Source organism: Terrapene carolina, unplaced genomic scaffold (assembly GCF_002925995.2).
Source record: "Terrapene carolina triunguis isolate 2854851 unplaced genomic scaffold, T_m_triunguis-2.0 Scaffold32200, whole genome shotgun sequence".
NCBI lineage: Eukaryota > Metazoa > Chordata > Testudines > Emydidae > Terrapene > Terrapene triunguis.
The window spans coordinates 146,244-167,082 of NW_020696551.1; the positions used below are offsets into that span (position 1 = coordinate 146,244).

The following is a 20,839-nucleotide window of genomic DNA, read 5'->3' on the forward strand; positions in this document are numbered from 1 at the left end:
GAGGTGGGTTTAGTTAGGAGGGGATAAATGACAGGGAGAGGGATGTGGAAGGGAAGTGGGGGCAGGGCAGCAGAGCCGGGGGGCAGAGGCAGGAGTGGAGTGAAGCTGAGGGAGGGGATTGGCTATTCGTGCCCATCAGCCCAGGGCAGGGAATGCCTAGTCAGAGTTGTAGGAAGGACCCTGCTTTGGCCGTGGCTCCAGCCCCCCTCTGGCTGGCTCCGTCCTGCGGTTTTTCCCAAGGCCACATGGTCAGGGGAGGGGTGGGCACCCCTGGGTCCTGGAGCCCCATAGGCGGGGTGTCTCCCCTGCACAGTATCTGGCCCAGGAGGGTGCTGGGGGATAGGCCCATTTTCCCCCTCTCCATGCAGCAATCCCTGCTCTGGCTGCTCCTACGGGCCAGGTCTCTGGTTTGGTCTCAGACACGCATACTGAGGCCCAAACTCCATCACTGGGGTAAAACTGGAGTAAACCCACTCAGCGGGGTCACTGAGCAGAACCTGCCTCCCAGCGCCGGTCACCCTGACCTGGCGGGTCAGCGCTGCACACCCAAGCACTCTCTCAGTCCTCGCCGGTGCCTGACGCAGCCTGGGATCTGCTCTGTGTTCGCAGGCCCCCACAGTCCGTGCTGGAGGACGTCGAGAACAAAGAGGTGGCAAGAATCACCTTTGTCTTTGAGACCGTCTGCAGCGTGAACTGCGAGCTGTACTTCATGGTGGTAGGTCAGCTTGGCTGCTTCCTGCGCTAGTTCCATTCCCACAAATCAACGCTCTCTCTGCCGCCTGTGTGAGGGGCCTCCCCTGCCCCGTCTCGCCCCCTACGAAGTGCTGTGGGCTGTCTTGGGGGCAAACATGCAGCTTTCAGGTCTCTGAGTCGAGTCCAGCCCGGTGAGCAGGGGCCAAAGGCCGGTTGATGGGTTGTGGGAGAAGCTTGCCCAGACGCTGCCAATGCTGTACCCGCTCTGGGTTAGGGGCCGTCTGTCTCCAGGGCTGTCACTCAAGCACTTCCCTGCAGCTCTGAATTCCCTTAACCCTGAAAAGTCCTGTCCCCAAAGGGGCTGGACGAATGACCCCTGGAGAGGGGCATCTCTGAGTGCCCACACCTCGCCCCACTGTGCACACCCCTCCACCCAGCACGCTACTCTCCTTGCCGCCCTGGCATGCTGAGGTCTCCCTCCCAGCTGCTGCAACCCACCACTCCTGTGCCTCAGTGTCCTGCCCTCACTGCCATGTCCCCTGCTGCCCACCGGTCTGCCAGCCAGCACCATCCATCTGCATTGCGATGTGTGCCCGCTGAGCGCCGTCTCCCCTCTCAACCCGGTCCTGGGAGTGGCCGTCACGTCCTGGCAGAGAGGTCGGGTGAGATTAGCAGGGTCTGGGTATCAGGGATGAGGCTTCTAACCAGCTACATGCACAACATGATCCCTTCCACGAGGGGAAAGGACGGGAGCTTCAGCTGTGGTTGGGGGGTTCTCCATCTTGAATGGATAAAAGTGAGAGATGGTTGAATTACTATGTGCAAATGGTTCACACTGGCCGCGTGGTGTGCATCCCTCCTGTTCTCTGATTGGTCTCCTGAGATGCCTGGCATCACTTCTGCCCTGATTGGATGGCTGGAAGCTTTTCTAGAGCGAGCACTAACTCAGGAACGTCTCGTGGGCAATTCACAAGTCATGGCTGGGTCGGTGCCCAGTGGGCGTCCAACTGCGCCACCCAAACGGCCCGGGAGTCACAGCACCTGAGTGACTCGCTCTGAATTCCAGCTGCAAAAGCTGAGCGCCCAAGTGGCTTTTGGAGCTGGAACCTAACAGCAGATGTCTCTGAGGTGCTTTGAAAGCTGCAGCCCGGCTGGGCTGTGACCCAGGAGGATTTGCGTCATGAGGGCCGGCAGCCGGAGGGGACTTGGGGATCTGGGTAATAAAACCCTTCTGGGTAGAAGTGACCACTCTGGTGCCTGCTGACCAGCCCCTTTTGTCTTCCCACCCCATGGCAGGGCGTGAACTCACGGACCAACACGCCTGTGGAGACCTGGAACGGCTCCAAAGAGAAACAGTCCTACACATACATAATTGAAAAGAACGCCACAATGAGCTTCACCTGGGCCTTCCAGCGGACAGCATATCACGAGGCGGTAAGAGGGCAGCGGCCCAGTCCCAAAGCTCCTGGCTCCTCTCCTGTCCTGGAGACCATCTGTCCATGCCAGAACCTGGGATTTCCTTGCAATCAATTCCGGTTAGCAGTGTCCCTTCAGCAGAGGCTGGGCAGCTGTGGGCAGGGCACAGGCCTGGGGCTCGAGAGACCCCAGCTTCAGTTCCTCCCTCTGTCCCGGTGAGACCTTGGGCAAGTCCCTTAGCATCTCTGCCTGAGCTCCCGTCTGCGCAGCGGGGACGGTAGCTCCACCCTCCCTCCCAGGGTCACCACGTCCCTGCTTGCGAGGGGTTCAGACACTGCGGGCCGGGGGCCAGGCCCCAAGGTAGGGAGCCGGGAAATGTCCCTTCATGTTCCTACCACGCAGTCCCAGGACAATCTCTGCGTTCCTGGCACGCCCTGGGGCAGCGCTGTGGGTGCCAGGGGTTCACGGGGCTCCCTCTATTTCAGGGAAGAAAGTACACGAACGACGTCGCCAAGCTCTACTCAATCAACGTGACCAATGTGATGGATGGGGTGGCCTCTTACTGCCGGCTCTGCGCCCTGGAGTCCTCGGGCTCCTGCACCTCCTGCCCGCCTGGGAACTACATTGACCGAGCCTCCGGCGCCTGCCACCCGTGCGCACCCAGCACTTACCTGAAAGCCCACCAGCCCTATGGCAGTCAGGCCTGCATCCCCTGTGGCCCCGGCACAAAGAGCAACAAGGTGTTGTCCCCTCTTCCTCCCTCTTACCCATGATGATGTGGGGCTGGTGCACCAGGTGCTGCACAAACACCCACGCTGAGTCAGCCCCATCCTGAGCAGGCTGATCCTGCAGCCTGGTGTGTGTGAGCAGCCTCTTACCTCCAGTGACATCATGTGGGCAGATTGACCGGCTTGCCTGGATCTGACTGCAGGATACAGGCCTGGTCCCTGGCATAGGTGCCGACTCCATGGGTGCTCTGGGGCTGGAGCACCCATGGGGGAAAAATTGGTGGGTGCTCAGCACCCACCAGCAGCCAAGCTCCCGGCCCCACCCCGGGGGCGGACTTGGGGCGGGGACTTTGGGGAAAGCGGTTGGAATGGGGGCGTGACAAGGGTGGAGTCGGACAGGGCTGGCGCTGGGGGGGGTCGAGCACCCACTGGCGCCAGGAGAAGTTGGCGCCTATGGTCCTGGTAAGGGAGAGCTCCCCTTTCTCTGTTCAAACTCGCAGTGACTGCACCTCCTGGCAGTGCACGTGTTGCAGACCTCCCCAGCCATAGGGTGAGGTCCCCGAACCAGTGCAAGTCTCTTTCCTGCTGGGCTGACGGGTTTGTAAAGTGTGATCCCGAGTTCAAGTTCCACTCTCCTGTGCAGAATCCAGGCTGCCACGCAGTTGGCGGCCCGCCCGTCAGTAGCAGACGGGCAGGGCTGGGCCTATAGTGAATGCAAAGGGGATTTTTTTCTGAGGCTGCTTGACATGTATTGTGACAAAGTTCCTCCTCTATCTTGGTGGGTCCTGTGCTTATTGGCGGATTTTCTTGCCTCAAAGATTCACCATGTGGGTTGGGGAACAGCCCAGAGACCTTCCCCTCAGGAAGAACCCACAGTCCAGGTCAAGTGGGAGGTTTGGGAGGGAACCCGGGCCCGCCCTCTACTCCGGGTTCCAGCCCAGGGCCCTGTGGACTGCAGCTGTCTATAGTGCCTCCTGTAACAGCTGCATGACAGCTACAACTCCCTGGGCTACTTCCCCATGGCCTCCTCCAAACACCTTCCTTAGTCTCACCTTCCTCCTGGTGTCTGATAACGCTTGTGCTCCTCGGTCCTCCAGCAGCACACCCTCTCACTCTCAGCTCCTCACGCCTCTTGCTCCCAGCTCCTCACACTCTCATCACAAACTGAAGTGAGCTCCTTTTTAAAGCCCAGGTGCCCTGATTAGCCTGCCTTAATTGATTCTAGCAGTTTCTTCTTAATTGGCTCCAGGTGTCCTAATTAGTCTGCCTGCCTTAACTGGTTCTAGCAGGTTCCTGATTACTCTAGTGCAGCCCCTGCTCTGGTCACTCAGGGAACAGAAAACTACTCATCCAGTGACCAGTATATTTGCCCTCTACCAGACTCCTGTACCCCACTGGTCTGGGTCTGTCACAGTATGTTCTGTGGTACCAGAAGTGCTAAGGCAGTCTTCTGCCTGGGTCACCACACAGGGTCTCCAAGGCCTGGTCTGCCCGTATCATTCGTGCTGACCATGCTCCAATTGTCCTGTACATGGCCAGATTCTGCCGGGAGTTACATTGACAAATCCAGCAACTGTTGACTTCAAGACTTATCCTAGTGTGGAACTGATAGAATTCCCAGCAGAATGGGCCTCCCGAGACTTATTTCCTTAGAATCTTTTTTTCTCTCCCCTCCGCCCCCAGTTTTTCCTGCCTTTAGCTTAGATCCTGTAACATTGGAGTGGGGGTGGAATTCCGGGCTCAGAATGACACAAGGCCAGTGTGCACATCCCTAGATAAAACTTTCATTGCCACCGAACCTTCATGGCACGTGGGGCAACACGGACAGCATGCCCACAGCAAGGGTGGCCCAGTGCTGAGTGCGCTAGCCCGGGCTGGGGGACACTTGGGGTCAGTCCCCTGCTCTGCTTAGGCTCCCTGGATGACCTTGGTCTCTGTTCCTCAGTCTGTGAAATGGGATAATGGCCCTGCCCGGAGGGTGAATACGGGGCAGATTCTGATCTGCCACATAACACAGTGACAGGGGCCAGGTAAATTACTTGAGATCCCTGTAGAAATGCCCATGTCCTTCCATGTGTCAGGGACACTGCTGCCTTAAAATACAGCCCATCCAGAGGCCATTTTTTTTTAGTGTCCCTGAGCCAGCAGCAGCTGTTCAGCACGCTCTGGAAGGGCTCGTACTGGCTGACTGGGACGTTCCTCCCCCCAGATCCATTTGCTGTGCTACAATGACTGCCGCTTCTCGCTTGACAAGGACGGCAGGACCCTGGAGTACGACTTCTCAGCGCTGGCCAACAGCACATCCTTCGCAGGCGGGCCAAGCTTCACCTCCAAGGGGCTGAAATATTTCCATCACTTCAGCATCAGCCTGTGTGGGAACCACGTGAGTGCACGGGGGCGTTCCTGTATCCTCTGCTGACCCCCGCAGCCTGGGGCGGCTGAGGCTGGGATTTCAGCCAATGCCGGTGCTAAACCTGGCTGCTTTTGTCTGCTTCTGTATTGGCACCACCAGCAAGAATGGGAATGGTGTTGAGATCTGCACTGACTTACCACTCGCGTTGATGCATCTAGTGTTATTCTGCAGGGCTGACGATGCGCCAAAGGTGGCATGGTACGTTGGCAGTCGGCGGTTGCCCCACTGGCATTAGGCCAGGGCACCAGTGGTAACACCCAAATTCCTATGGAAAGTGCCATAGGATCTTTAATGACCACAAGCATCAAGGTGTCGTGCATTTAGATAAGAACATAAGAACGGCCAGATTGGGTCAGACCAATGGTCCGTCTAGCCCAGGATCCTGTCTTCTGACCAATGTCCCAGAGGGAATGAACAGAACAGGAAATCATTGAATGATTCATCCCCTGTCGTCCACTCCCAGCTTCTGACAGTCAGAGGTTTAGGGACACCCAGAGGGTGGTGCTGCATCCCTGCACATCCTGGCTAATAGCCATTGATGGACCTATCCTCCATGAATTTCTTGTTCTTTTTTGAACCCTGTTATAGTCTTGGCCTTCACAACATCCTCTGGCAAAGAGTTCCACAGGTTGACTACACATTGTATGAAGAAATACTTCCTTTTGTTTGTTTTAAACCTGCTGCCTATTAATGTCATTGGGTGACCCCTAGTTCGTGTGTTATGAGAAGGGGTAAAGAACACTTCCTTATTCACTTTCTCCACACTGTGACTGGGTGCCTGCGATGGGCCACACTCAGGGCAGACTGCAAGAAGCAGAGCAGACAATCCCCCAAACTGGTGCCTATTTCTATAGTTAGATGCATCAGGACAGTAACAAAAGAGCTTCTGTGGCGCCACACTGGTTAACCAGAAGCCAAACACCGTCCCCTTTAGCATTCCAGCCCTTGGTGCCCGTCCTGACAAACAGGTTACTGAAAACCCAATTCACCATCTGTGAGGTTCTACTAATCCCAAAGGATCAGACACTTACCCTCCGATCAATATGTATCTCAGATCTTACCCAGATATCACACTGTCAGCCAATCCTTAGTACACTAACTAGAGGTTTATTAAGAAAAGGAGAGCTATAAATGGTTAATAAATCATATACATACAAATGTTTGCAAAGTCCTTATATCAGGTTTATAGCAGTGATGGAACTGCCGGCCGGCTTGTAAAGTCTCTCTGGTAACTTGCAAGAGATTGGAAGGTCCCCTCAGTTCAAAATGCTCCTTGGAGTTGTAAATCCACAGTCCAGAGAATTGGAGCAGGAAAGAGGCAAAATGGAGATGTCTCAGGGGTCTTTTATATCCTCTGCCATGTACATAGAAACTTGCTGTCCCAAACAAAGCCCACAACCATGGTGGGTGTAAAGTTACTGGCCCAAGATGGAGTCCAGGGGCACATGAGCATATCACATGCTACCGCTAGCCTCTGTATTTCAATGTTAGCACCTAGCGATGTATGTATGTCACAAATAACGACTCATTTTATTTCAAAGACTTAAGTTTTTAATAACCGGATAAAACACAAAATTTTGGTCAAACAGGATATGACAATGAGGAGCAGTCTTGCAGATAGGGCTCTCCTACCTCCATCTTTCATTGGGAAACCAGTCCTTAGGCGTGAAGGAACCGGGAACACACGAAGAATGTGGTGGGGGAGTTTGGGGAAGGCATTGTCACGGACTCACAGATCGTGCCCACGCTTGGCCCCGTGCGGTCCGTGGGGGGGGTGCCCCTTTCAGTGCGACAGCTCTTCTCAGGGGTCCACTCTCTCTCGGGGTCAGGCCCCACCACCAGGGATGGTCTAGACAGTATTTGGTCCAGCCATGCGGGCAGGGGACTGGACTCGATGACCTCTCGAGGTCCCTTCCAGTCCTAGAATCTATGAATCTATAAACCTCCTGGAGCCACACCTCTCTGAGCCTTAGCACACCTGTTTCTCGCCATGGGCCCCCTCAGGGAGTCCACTCGCTCTGGACCCCCCGGGCCTCCACCCCCGAAGGGGTTGATGCAACCCTGTTCTCTAGACCGGAGTGACACTCAGCCAGCGTAAAACAGGAGGGTTTATTGAGAGTTGAATACAGCACAGGAAACTCTCAGGGCCTCAGGCCTGGCCTCCCTCAGCCCAGCACATCCCAGTCTCTCTGCATTCAGGTGGGCTCTGCCTGCTCCCCCTCTCCACCCCGAGCTCCCCTTCTTCCCAACTGGGCATCTGAGATCCCCGGCCCCAAGCCCCGCCTCTGTCCATTGTCTTCTCTCCAGGTAAACAGGGTCATAAACCGGGGCCTCCTCTCCTCGCTTCTATCCTCTGGCTGGAACGGGCTGGTTAGGTCACTGGGTCCTCACTCTGCAGCCCATTGTTCTGGCCAGTGGGAGAACCGGCTGCAACTCCTGAGCTGGGTCTCCGGGTCGGGGTCTCAGGTCACCAGTCGCTGGGGTATCCATCCTCCAGGCCATTGGCTGGGGTCCCAAGTTCCCTCTCCGGTCCTCTGTAACAACAAACTCCCTCTCCCCTCACCTCGTTAAACCAGTAACACCCAGGGAAACTGAGTCCCACCCCCTCCGCATGCAAACCATTGAAACCCCACCGAAAACAAGAAAAAACAAGAAAATCCCCCACTTCGTCACAGACATGGACCAGAGTTCTGTAGTGGCTGGAGCGGGAGTTGGGCATGGGCTCAGATTGCAGGGTAATAGGGACTTCCATCATCTCTTTCATAGAATCATAGAATATCAGGGTTGGAAGGGACCTCAGGAGGTCATCTAGTCCCACCCCCTGCTCAAAGCAGGACCAATCTCCAACTAAATCATTCCAGCCAGGGCTTTGTCAAGCCGGGCCTTAAAAACCTCTAAGGATGGCGATTCCACCACCTCCCTAGGTAACCCATTCCAGTGCTTCACCACCCTCCTAGTGAAAAAGTTTTTCCTAATATCCAACCTAAACCTCCCCCACTGCAGCTTGGGACCATTACTCCTTGTTCTATCATCTGGTACCACTGAGAACAGTCTAGATCCATCCTCTTTGGAACCCCCTTTCAGGTAGTTGAAAGCAGCTATCAAATCCCCCCCTCATTCTTCTCTTCTGCAGACTAAATAATCCCAGTTCCCTCAGCCTCTCCTCATAAGTCATGTGCTCCAGCCCCCTAATCATTTTTGTTGCCCTCCGCTGAACTCTTTTCAATTTTTCCACATCCTCCTTGTAATGTGGAGCCCAAAACTGGATACAGTACTCCAAATGAGGCCTCACCAATGCCGAATCGAGGGGAATGATCACATCCCTCGATCTGCTGGCAATGCTCCTACTTATAGAGCCCAAAATGCCATTAGCCTTCTTGGCAACAAGGGCACACTGCTGACTCATATCCAGCTTCTCGTCCACCGTAACCCCTAGGTCCTTTTCTGCAGAACTGCTGCCTAGCCACTCGGTCCCTAGTCTGTAGCAGTGCATGGGATTCTTCCATCCTAAGTGCAGGACTCTGCACTTGTCCTTGTTGATCCTCATCAGATTTATTTTGGCCCAATCCTCTAATTTGTCTAGGTCCCTCTGTATCCTATCCCTATTCTCCAGCATATCTACCACTCCTCCCAGTTTAGTGTCATTTGCAAACTTGCTGAGGGTGCAATCCACGTCATCCTCCAGATCATTAATGAAGCTATTGAACAAAACCGGATCTTCAGGAGCTTTATCTGGACCTCCAGGAGCTTTATAATATGCTCTTGACCCTGTATCCTCCCCTGGCTATCCAGCCTCAATCTTTCATTGATTGTCTCCATCCACGCTCTTGTTTTGCGAAGTGCTGCATTACTTATCTGACGGAGGCACTCCACCAGTATGGAGGAGTGGGTCTTCAAGGGCATATCTGCAGAAGGCAAACAAACAATGAACAGAGACTGTATTGTGAGTGCACTTACAGCTTGAATCACAGAAGTTACACACACCTCTTTCTCACTGTCCCTTGGCTAGCACATCGGTCGCTGCACGTCCCAATTATGGTGAGTTCACAGGGCGGGAGGGCAAGGGGGAAGGGGCAGGAAGGGACAAAGGGTGATTTGCGAAGGGGGTTACTGTGAGCGGCTAGAGAGCCTTGAATATGCATGCCCCTTCTCCTGCATGCCTCTAGCAATCAGCCCGTAGGTATCGAAGTTCCTCTCCTCCCAAGCTCAGCAGATCCAACAGCTCCTGTGTGTGTCCTCCACACGGGAGAGCATCTGCTGCAGAAAGCCGGTGTGGTCAGCTGGGAAGATCCTGTGTGAACTGTGCCCAGAGCAAACAGGAAGAGGAATTTCAAACATTCCTAGGCCTTTAAATGGGGGAGGGGTGCATATCTCTGTACCTTCAGGGCAGCAGAGTTCAAACTGCTGACCAGAGCGGTCATGATGGGCATTGTGGGACACCTTCTGGAGACCAATTAGGGCGACAAAATCAAGCACAGTGTCTATACTGACGTCACTCTAACTAAGTTGCAAAAAGCTCTATGCCACTCGTCGAGGTGGTTTTATGATGTCGGCCTAACGGGTGTTACGTAGGCAGGAGCAGCATTGCAGAGTGTACACCTCCACTGTTTTGTCGACAAAACTGTGTAGCGTAGCCAAGACCTAAATCAAGAAGTGCCTCTCCCCTTATGGGTTTCAGAACTCTCCAAGTTTCGTGTTTAGAAACTTTATCTCTGCATCCCGTCCTGAGGTGACATCTACCCAGGCAATATGGGGACAGTTGATATCCCCCATTATTATTGAGTTGTTTTTTATAGCCTCTCTAATCTCCCTGAGCATTTCACAGTCATCATCACCATCCTGGTCAGGTGGTTGGTAGTATATTCCTATACTTTTATTGATCAAGCATGACATTTCTATCCAGAGATCCTACGGCACAGATTGATTCATTTCAGATTTTTACTCTATTGGACTCTCTGCTTTCCCATACGGTGCCGCTCCGCCACCAGCACGACCCGCTCAGTCAGTCCTGGATATTTTGTACCCTGGTATTACCATGTCCCATTGATTAGCATAATTCCACCAAGTTTCTGGGATGCCTGTTACATCAATCTCCTCATTTAATACCAGACTCATGTTCACCCATCTTAGTATTCAGACTTCTAGCATTTGTATACAAGCACTTATAAAATGTGTCACTGTTTAGCTGTCTGCCCCATGTGATGTAATTGAATGGGACTCTTTTGCATTTGACTTTCTCTTGGGTTCCTACTTGTACTTTTATCAACTTCTATCATCTCCTCTTTACTAGGATATTGAGAATCCTCGTTAATAGAACCAGTCACAGCCCCACCCCAACCTTCTTTTGGTATGAACTGAAGGATCCCAAAGCACTTTGAAAAATACAGACATTTTGCACCACTGAGATGCAGCCACCTCCGGTGTGTAGGGGTAGTAAGCAGTGTACAGAAACACAGGATGATTGAGAATGAAGCAGATCTTTATTTTGTCTCCTGATGGCCAAAATCTTGTAACCCTGTAATGAGTTGTTTGGAGATGTAAATGACTTGGGGTGAAATTCAGCCCGTATAAAATGAGGCATCATGCTAGGCACCCAAAGTCAGGACGGGTGGGCTGTCTCCCAGGGGCGCTAGGTGGCGCCATGGACACACACATCTTTCATTTAGAATTGGGTCTGGTCAGTTCAGTGCAGCTGAGCCCACAAGCGGGCTGAGTCTGTGTAGGGGGACCAGACAGCAAATGTGAAAAATCAGGACAGGGGGTGGGGGGTAATAGGAGCCTATATAAGAAAAAGACCCAAAAATCAGGACTGTCCCTATAAAATCGGGACATCTGGTCACCCTAAGCCTGTGTTTGTGGTGTGCTTGCTGCTTAACTGAAATATACCATGTGCTCTGTTTGTTTGGGGGACCCTGTGCTGACCGTGTGTGGGCTGAGCCTAGCTGCCTGCTAGGCAAGGCTGAGAGCTTCTTAACGAGGCTGTGATTCCTAAGCCTTTTAACACCCATCAACCCTTAACCAGGGGACGGGGCTACTCAGGGAGACCAAGGCTTTAAAAAGCCTGCTCCTAAGTGACCAGAGGAGCTAGCGAACAGGAGCGGCTAACAGGGGAGTTTTGCAAGGGGGAGTGTGAGCAGGGGCTAGAACTAAACATTCTTTAAACTTAAAAGCCAAAAACACCCCCTTGATATAAACAAAACATCAACAAAGGAACAAGCTGCAGGAGTAAAAAGAGAATGCAGGCAGAGTCCAGGAACAGAGTGGGGGCTACCCAGTTTATTGCACCCAATGCAGCATGTATGATTACCTGCCCTATGGGCAGGTGGCGTATGTGTGCACTCGGTGCAAGGAGCTCCTGGCCCTCAGAGACCATGTATGGACTTTGGAGACCAGAGTGGCTGAACTGGAGGAGCTGAGGGAGACAGAGAGTTACATAGATGAGGCTTTCTGGGACACAGTAGAACAGTCCCACCTCCGGACTGACAGCCTCTGTGCTGTTGAGGAGGATGACAGTCTCAGGGAAGGAGAACATCCAACTGGAGCAGAGGGAAACGATCCAATAGTTGGGACCCTCCTTCCAGATGATGTCGTGGTATCCTGTCGCACTGAGGATACCCCTCCGGGGAGGGAACTCCAGCTATTAGAAAGAGACAGGTATTGGTACTGGGCGATTCGATCATTAGAAACATAGATGGCTGGGTTTGTGATGACCGGGAGAACCGCATGGTGACTTGCCTGCCTGGTGCGAAGGTTGCGGATCTCTCGAGACGTCTAGATAGACTTATGTGTAGTGCTGGGGAGGAGCCGGTAGTTGTGGTACATGTAGGTACCAGTGACATAGGGAAGGATAGGGAGAGATCCTGGAGGCCAAATTTAGGCTGCTAGGTAAGAGATTGAAGTCCAGGACCTCCATGGTAGCATTCTCTGAAATGCTCCCAGTTCCACGTGCAGGGCGAGTTAGACAGGCAGAACTGCAGGGTCTCAATGCATGGATGAGATGATGGTGTAGGAAGGAGGGGGTTAGATTTATTAGGAACTGGGGAAACTTTTAGGAAAGGGGGAGCCTATAAAGGAAGGATGGGCTGCACCTAAACCAAAATGGAACCAGATTGCTGGCACTTAATATTAAAAAGGTCATAAAGCAGTTTTTAAACTAAGGGCTGGGGGAAAGCCAACAAGTGTGGAGGAGCACATGGTTCAGACATCCCTTAGGGGAGGATCTATTAATAGAGAATCTCTATGTCCTAGTAAGGACGAGAGGATAGAAAATGATAAAATACAGGCAGGGTCTGATCAGAAACAGTCAAATAAAGAAGAGTCCCATTCAATTACATCGTGTAATGGCAGACAGCTAAAAGGAGACAAGTTTTTAAAGTGCTTAAATACCAATACTAGAAATCTAAACAATAAAATGGGTGAACTAGAGTACCTCGTATTAAATGAGGATATTGATATAATAGGCATCACATAAACTTGCTGGAATGAGGATAATCAATGGGATACAGTAATATCAAGGTACAAAATATATCGGAAGGACAGAACAGGTCATGCTGGTGGGGGAGCGGCACTATATGTGAAAGAAAGTGTAGAATCAAATGAAGTAAAAATCTTTGTAACCCTTCTGCCCGTCTGAGTTGGCAGCAACAAGGGCTGGGTTCAGTAGCTAGAGGTTCTGTTTCAATAACACAATGCAAAACCGGCTCAAGCCCCCACCCAGTGACCTGGGACAATTACATACCACCCCCCCCCGGGCGCCTCTAAGAGGCAATACTTCCACTCTCGCAAGCACGGAGTCTGAGTGTAGCAAAATCCTTTTAATAAAGGAGGGAAACAATGCAGCATTATGTTGGGGAAACACCACAAACAGGTGGTGCATCCGAAGAAGTGGGTTGTAGCCCACGAAAGCTTATGCTCTAATAAATTTGTTAGTCTCTAAGGTGCCACAAGTACTCCTGTTCTTTTTACCACAAACAGGATTCATAACACAACCCATGAGCAAAAGACCCACCCCCAAGTAAGTTTGGCAGTATCCTTTTCCCCTCAGGGTCTTAAGTCCAGCAACCCAAAAGATCACCCAAAGTCCCAAAAGTCCAACACCCCAAAAGTCTCTGTCCCTGGTCAGTACAGCCCCAGAGTTCAAAGTTTATCTGCAGAGTTTTACCTCCCAGCCTGGGGGGGGGGGGCACAGCTGTGTTAAGGGGCACCTTACGTGGTCCGAGGCCGACTGCCCTGCCTCTCCATGGGGTTCTGCTGCAGCCTTCACCACGAGCCACTCCATCAGCCATCCTGCGAGCCGCTCCGCCAGCTGTCCCGCGAGCCGCTCCAGTCGTCCCATAAACAGCTCCACTTTGCCAGCCGCTCAGCAACAAAGGTCTGGTCCACACTAACCCCCTACTTCGAACTAAGGTACGCAAATTCAGCTACGTTAATAACGTAGCTGAATTCGAAGTAACTTAGTTCGAACTTATCGCGGGTCCAGACGCGGCAGGCAGGCTCCCCCGTCGATGCCATGTACTCCTCTCGCCGAGCTGGAGTACCGGCGTCGACGGCGAGCACTTCCGGGATCGATGTATCGCGTCTAGACAGACGCGATACATCAATCCCAGAAGATCGATTGCTTACGGCTGGACCAGGAAGTAAGTGTAGACCTGCCCATAGATTCAGGCCCCCCTACAGCACTCAGTGATTTCAGCTCTTAGTGAGTCTACCTCTTTAGTGATTTCAGCTTGTAGTAGGGGAGCCTCAGTGCTGGTGCACCATTGGCCCAACAAACTCAGCTCAGCAGTCTGTAACTAGACTCCTAGTGGAATTAAAATAAGCTCTGATATTCCATAGTGGAGGAGATGATGGTGGTGGTGGTGGTGCATTTGGTATTTCAGGCCCTCAAAAGGGGCCCATACTATCAGGTACAAATACCTGTCCCTAGCTTCTCTCAAGTCACTAGGTTTTGGAACCCATGTCCCTTGTCTAGCAAGTGCTACTTAGTTGATGGCGAGTCCCTCTGTCATAAAACAGTTTCATTGTCCTTGAGTCACATAATTAGGGTAACAACACTTTATTCTTCCTGCCCCAATAATAGAGAAACTGGGGATCCCACAGCAGCCAAAGTGACCATTTGGGCTGCTGTGGGTTCATGCTAGGTGGGGTGGGTGTGCCTGTGTAAACAAGGTCAGCCCCTGAAGTTCTTTTCCACAACTCGCCACAATTCACCACCAGATGTCAGGGTAGAGCTCATCCTGACTCTGCTTACATCTTAAATGAACCAAACTGTACCATAGAATCTCTATGAATAGTAATTCCATGCTCGAATAATAAGAATATAGCAGTAGGGATATATTACCGACCACCTGACCAGGATGGTGATAGTGACTGTGAAATGTTCAGGGAGATTAGAGAGGCTATTAAAATTAAAAACTCAATAATAATAATAATGGGGGATTTCAATTATCCCCATATTGACTGGGTACATGTCACCTCAGGACGGGATGCAGAGATAAAGTTTCTTGACCCCTTAAATGAGTGCTTCTTGGAGCAGCTGGTCCTGGAACCCACCAGAGGAGAGGCAATTCCTGATTTAGTCCTAAGTGGAGCACAGGATCTGGTCCAAGAGGTGACTATAGCTGGACCGCTTGGTAATTGTGACCATAATGTAATTAAATTTAATATCCCCGTGGTGGGGAAAACACCACAGCAGCCCAACACTGTAGCATTTAATTTCAGAAAGGGGGACTACACAAAAATTAGGAAGTTAGTTAAACAGAAATTAAAGGGTACAATGGCAAAAGTGAAATCTCTGCAAGCTGTGTGGAAACTTTTTAAAGACACCATAATAGAGGCTCAACTTAAATGTATACCCCACATTAAAAAACACAGTAAGAGAACCAAAAAAGAGTCACCGTGGTTAAACAACAAAGTAAAAGAAGCAGTGAGAGGCAAAAAGGCATCCTTTAAAAAGTGGAAGTTAAATCCTAGTGAGGAAAATAGAAAGGAGCATAAACACTGGCAAATGAAGTGTAAAAATACAATTAGGAAGGCCAAAAAAGAATTTGAAGAACAGTTAGCCAAAGACTCAAAAAGGAATAGCAAATGTTTTTTTAAGTACATCAGAAGCAGGAAGCCTGCTAAACAACCAGTGGGGCCACTGGACAATCGAGGTGCTAAACGGGGAACTCAAGGACGATAAGGCCATTACGGAGAAACTAAATGAATTCTTTGCATCAGTCTTCACAGCTGAGGATGTGAGGGTGATTCCCAAACCTGAGCCATTCTTTTTAGGTGACAGATCTGAGGAACTGTGCCGGATTGAGGTATCATTAGAGGAGGTTTGGAACAAATTGATAAATTAAACAGCAATAAGTCACCAGGACCAACCAGATGGTTTTCACCCAAGAGTTCTGAAGGAACTCAAATGTGAAATTGCAGAACTACTATCTGTAGTCTGTAACCTATCATTAAAATCAGCTTCTGTACCAGATGACTGGAGGATAGCTAATGTGACACCAGTTTTTAAAAAGGGCTCCAGAGGTAATCCTGGCAATTCTAGGCCGGTAAACCTGACTTCAGTACTGGGCAAACTGGTTGAAACTATAATAAAGAACAATATTGTCAGACACATAGATGAACATAATTTGTTGAGGAAGAGTCAGCATGGTTTTAGTAAAGGGAAATCATGCCTCACCAATCTACTAGAATTCTTTGAGGGGGTCAATAAGCATGTGGACCAAGGGAATCCAGTGGATATAGTGTACTTAGATTTTCAGAAAGCCTGTGACAAGGTCCCTCACCAAACGCTCTTACACAAAGTAAGCTGCCACGGGGTAAGAGGGAAGGTGCTCTCATGGATTGGTAAATGGTTAAAAGATAGGAAACAAAGGGTAGGAATAAATGGTCAGTTTTCAGCATGGAAAGAGGTAAATAGTGGTGTCCCCCAGGGGTCTGTTCTGGGACCAGTCCTATTCAACATATTCATAAATGATCTGGAAAAAGGGATAAACAGTTAGGTGGCAAAATTTGCAGATGATACAAAATTACTAAAGATAGTTAAGACCCAGGCAGACTGCGAAGACCTACAAAAGGATCTCTCAAAACTGGGTCACTGGGCAACAAAATGGCAGATGAAATTTAATCTTGATAAATGCAAAGTAATGCACATGGGAAAACGTAATCCCAACTATCCATATAAAATGATGGGGTCTAAATTAGCTGTTACCACTCAAGAGAGAGATCTTGGAGTCATTGTGGATAGTTCTCTGAAAACATCCACTCAATGTGCAGCGGCAGTCAAAAAAGCGAACAGAATGCTGGGAATAATAAAGAAAGGGATAGATAACAGGACAGAAAATATCATGTTGCCTCTATATAAATCCATGGTACACCCACATCTTGAATACTGTGTACAGATGTGGTCGCCCCATCTCAAAAAAGATATATTGGAGTTGGAAAAGGTTCAGAAAAGGGCAACAAAAATGATTAGGGGTATGGAACGGCTTCTGTATGAGGAGAGATTGATAAGACTGGGACTTTTCAGCTTGGATAAGAGACGACTAAGGGGGGATATGATAGAGGTCTATAAAATCATGACTGGTGTGGAGAAAGTAGATAAGAAAGTGTTATTTACTCCTCATAACACAAGAACTAGTGATCACCAAATGAAATTAATAGGCAGCAGGTTTAAAACAAACAAAAGGAAGTATTTCTTCACACAACACACAGTCAACCTGTGGAACTCCTTGCCAGAGAATGTTGTGAAAGCCAAGACTATAACAGGGTTTGAAAAAGAACTAGATAAATCCATGGAGGGTAGGTCCATCAATGGCTATTAGCCAGGATGGGCAGGAATGGTGTCCGTAGCCTCTGTTTGCCAGAAGCTGGGAATGAGTGACAGGGAATGAATCACTTGATGATTACCTGTTCTGTTCATTCCCTCTGGGGCACCTGGCACTGGCCACTGTCGGAAGACGGGATACTGGGCTAGATGGGCCTTTGGTCTGACCCAGTAGGGCCATTCTTATGTTCTTATGAGTTTGCTGGTCAGGCAGTGCCTTAGCAGGTGGGTTTTACCTAGTAATCTCCATAGACCCAAGTGCCAACACAGGCTGTTGCAGCCGTGGAGAGGCCCAGGAGTGTAACGGGGTCTCACAGGTCTGGGCTGAGAAGTGTTGTCAGAGCCGTACGGAGACGTTCACCTCAAATCCCCGCACCACGTGTGGCTCGGCCCCCTCCCACAGAAAGCAGCGTGCTGGCGCCAGACAAGGGCTAACTGCTTTGCTCCTTAACCCTAGGGAAGGAAGATGGCCACCTGTACGGACAATGTCACTGACATGCGGGTCCCTGACGGGGAGGCAGAGTTCTCGAAATCGGTCACCTCCTACGTGTGCCAGTCCGTCATCGTCCCCTCTGACGTGATGGGCTACAAAACCATAGTGTCCTCTCAGCCCGTGAGCCTGGCTGACCGTGTCGTAGGTAGGTGCTGCTTCCCCTGGTCCAGGGATGGGGTCTGGCCTTCCAGGGCCTGATCCAGCCCTGTCCCACACCAGAGCGCTCCTGGGCACAGTGGGGTGACCTGCACCTGCTGCCATGGGTGGAGAACTGAGATTGGGCGGCGGTTTGCGGTGGGGTCAGTGACTCCACTCAGGGCAGGGCAGGGAGGATTGGGCCTGCAGCCCCTGTGCTAGGCCCAGAGTCTGGAAACTGGCCTCTTGCCCTGCTCCACTGAGAGGCACCTTCTCGGTGTAAGGCCAAGGACATACTGCTGCTGCTGCTTCGAGTAGTGTCCCATGGGTGCCCCCCCTTGAGGTTCTTTTAACTCTAGGTGCCTTTGCGCCCCACGCGCCTCGGATCAGAGATTTTAGGCAGCAGTGTCCGTTCGGCCTGCGCATGCGCCCCCCCTGCCTCGCACCCCGCACCAGGGCTAGCGCTGTGTGGGCAAACCACCTCAGTTCCTTCTCAGCCGCGTCTGAGCTGAGATTGCCATAACTGTATTTCTTTCTCTTGCTCATGATAGTTGGCGTTAGTTCCTTGAGTTTCCCTTAGTTAGTGGCAGTAATCCCTTTCCTCTCTTTCTTTAGTTTACAAAAAAAAAAATTCAAAAAAATGTCTTACTGGGATAGCAGCTGTTGCCGATCCATCTTTTTCCCCCCTTACTTTTTCCCCTTAGGGGAAGTGAAACCCGGGAAGGGTATGCCCGGTTCCCCAAGGTTTAAACATTGCCTTTCAGGCTGGGAGGCTATCCCGGCCAGTCACGGACATTCCCGCTGTATATGCTGTCGCGGGGAGTCACGTGTTCCTCAGAAGTGTAATTTCTGCCTCAAGTTAAAGTTGAGGGCCAGAAAGAACCAAGAACGAAAACTGCGTCTCCTTACGATGGAGTTCTTGCTCCAAATGGCCTCTGTCCCCGGCCCAGGGACTCCCCTTGTACAACGGTCCCTGACCAGGCCAACCACATCAACTTCCTTGGGAAAACACACCCCAAGAGCGTCGAAGAGGAAATCGTTGAAATCCTCTCAAAAAATCTCTAGGAAGCAGTTTCAAGTCCCCATGGTAGATAATTTGCCGCAAAGAAATGGTCCCTGGCCAGGTCGACCACCTCGGCACCCACGGGTCTGTGACTAGGTACCCATGAGGCTGCAGGCTCCTCAAGTACCTTCGCTGCCAGCAAGCCTAAGGACTTTTAAGGGCTCCGGCTCTGGAAGATTGGTACTGTCAGGTGAACGGAGTGGTACAGAGAAGACCAGCTCTTCTGCACCAGTACTGGCAGAGTCCCCTAGGGCCTCGGTACCTAGTACTTCGGCTCCATAAAAGACCAGACCTACACCTACTGGCCATTCATCAAAGCACATGAGACTTCTGGTACCGTCAGCACCTTGTGGCAGAGCCGCCTCTGCAATCTCACTTCATCAGTACTGCCCATCCCAGTACCGCAGGAGTTTCCTTTTCCTAGGGACTTGGTGGTTTCAGAAATGCCTGAATCGCCCCTGCTCGGCCACAACACGTTCCTGGTACTGATCACCTCCCATTCCTTGGAGATGCACACGATACCGACGGAGTCTCCCTTTACTTCCAGGACTGGTTGTGACAGTGCTGCCCGTGGGAGCCAGCTGAGGTCACTCAATCAGGGTGAACTGCAAACAAAACGGGGCAGACAAACCCCAAAAGCTGGTGGTTATTCCAATCCTTAGATTTACCAAGCCAGCACAAAACAGCTTCTATAGTACCTCACTGGTTACTCAGAAGTCCAAAAAACGCAGTTCCCTTAAAGTACCCAGCCTCAGGCCTCCATCCAGACACACGTCAGATATGATGATGATTATTGAAAATTTTACTTCATCATATAAAAGCAAAGGTTCTTCCAGTCCCAAAGGATCAGCCACATACCCAGGTTCAATTATAACTTAGATCTTACCCAAAATACACACTATAGTCAATTCTTATTAACTAAGCTAAAATTTATTAAAAAAGAAAAGAGAGAGAGTGTTGGTTAAAAGATCAATATACATACAGACTTGAATTCAATTCTTGAGGTTCAGATGCATAGCAGAGGTGAGCTTGTAGTTGCCAAAAGTCCTTTTAGAAATAGTCCATAGGTTATAGTCCAATGTCCATATTCAGGGTGGCTCCAGTCAATGACTGGGGATCTCAATCCTTATGGCTTAAGGTTTCCCCCTCTTGAAACCCAAAGCAGACCTGAGATGCAGCAGGATTGTGTCCTAGGGTTCTTATACATTTCCAGCAGCCTTTTGGCCTGAGAAAACAATAGGCTTAATTCTCCTTCCAAACATCCTGGCAATTAGCACAGGGTAATTTATTCATTAAACAGTTCAGATACAGGTTACCACAACCTTCAAAGAGACATATAGACAATAATACTATTTCACTCAAGTATCATCATAAATGTTAATATTCCTTTTTGATCTTCGAATTAAAGTTACAGCAATAGACAAGACTTGTTTGCTTACATCACAAGACCTGAGCAAACGTCTACCCTTGAGATCTCTAACAATGCAGACTTGCATTTCGAAGCTCTATTCATTTACATATCTTCCTAACCAGTTTCTACAGTTCACCCATGGGTCAGGTCAGTCGGTGAGTTAATTAACTCTTTCTGGCCCTGTCATCTTCCAATGAAATATTATTTTACACTCATAACGTCACACTGGTCCACCTTTGCCCAGCGATGAAGAGGAAGACGATGATGGGGATTTTTCATCAGTCTCCCTCATTCTGTCCAAGGCTCTCCTTTCGGCTACCAATGAGCCCACCTTCCTGAGATCTCTACAGACCCAACTTACCCTCATGAGAGACAAGCCCCACCCAGATGGTATGAACACCCTTGGGTGCCCCCACCCATGCCTTTTTCACCACCTCAGTGGCCCTGCTTGGACCCTTGGGCAGCTTATTGTCAGCAATTTTCGAGGGCTCCTAGTGCTTTGCTTCTCGCCAGGAGAAGAGAAGAGACTCCCCACCAGCGTCTCTCTAGGGCTCCTGATCCACAAGATGAGACCTTTGAGGACTAGGAAGCGAGAGTCAGGGCCAGCTCTGGCTTTTTTGCCACCCCAGGCAAAAAAACCTCCGGCCGCCCCCCCCCCCCCCG

The 20,839-nt window shown here is 50.7% G+C and overlaps 1 protein-coding gene across 3 annotated transcripts in view; it reads left to right on the top strand.

Moving 5' to 3' along the window:
• LOC112126013 (UPF0577 protein KIAA1324) overlaps positions 1-20,839 on the top strand; it is a 55,351-nt gene that overhangs the window by 18,686 nt on the left and 15,826 nt on the right. For all 3 annotated transcript variants that reach the window (XM_024224399.2, XM_026663062.1, XM_026663061.1), the window contains 5 exons: positions 610-715; positions 1,990-2,127; positions 2,595-2,849; positions 5,047-5,220; positions 17,532-17,712. In XM_024224399.2, coding sequence (XP_024080167.2) covers positions 610-715; positions 1,990-2,127; positions 2,595-2,849; positions 5,047-5,220; positions 17,532-17,712 — 854 coding nt within the window. The remainder of the gene's footprint in view (positions 1-609; positions 716-1,989; positions 2,128-2,594; positions 2,850-5,046; positions 5,221-17,531; positions 17,713-20,839) is intronic.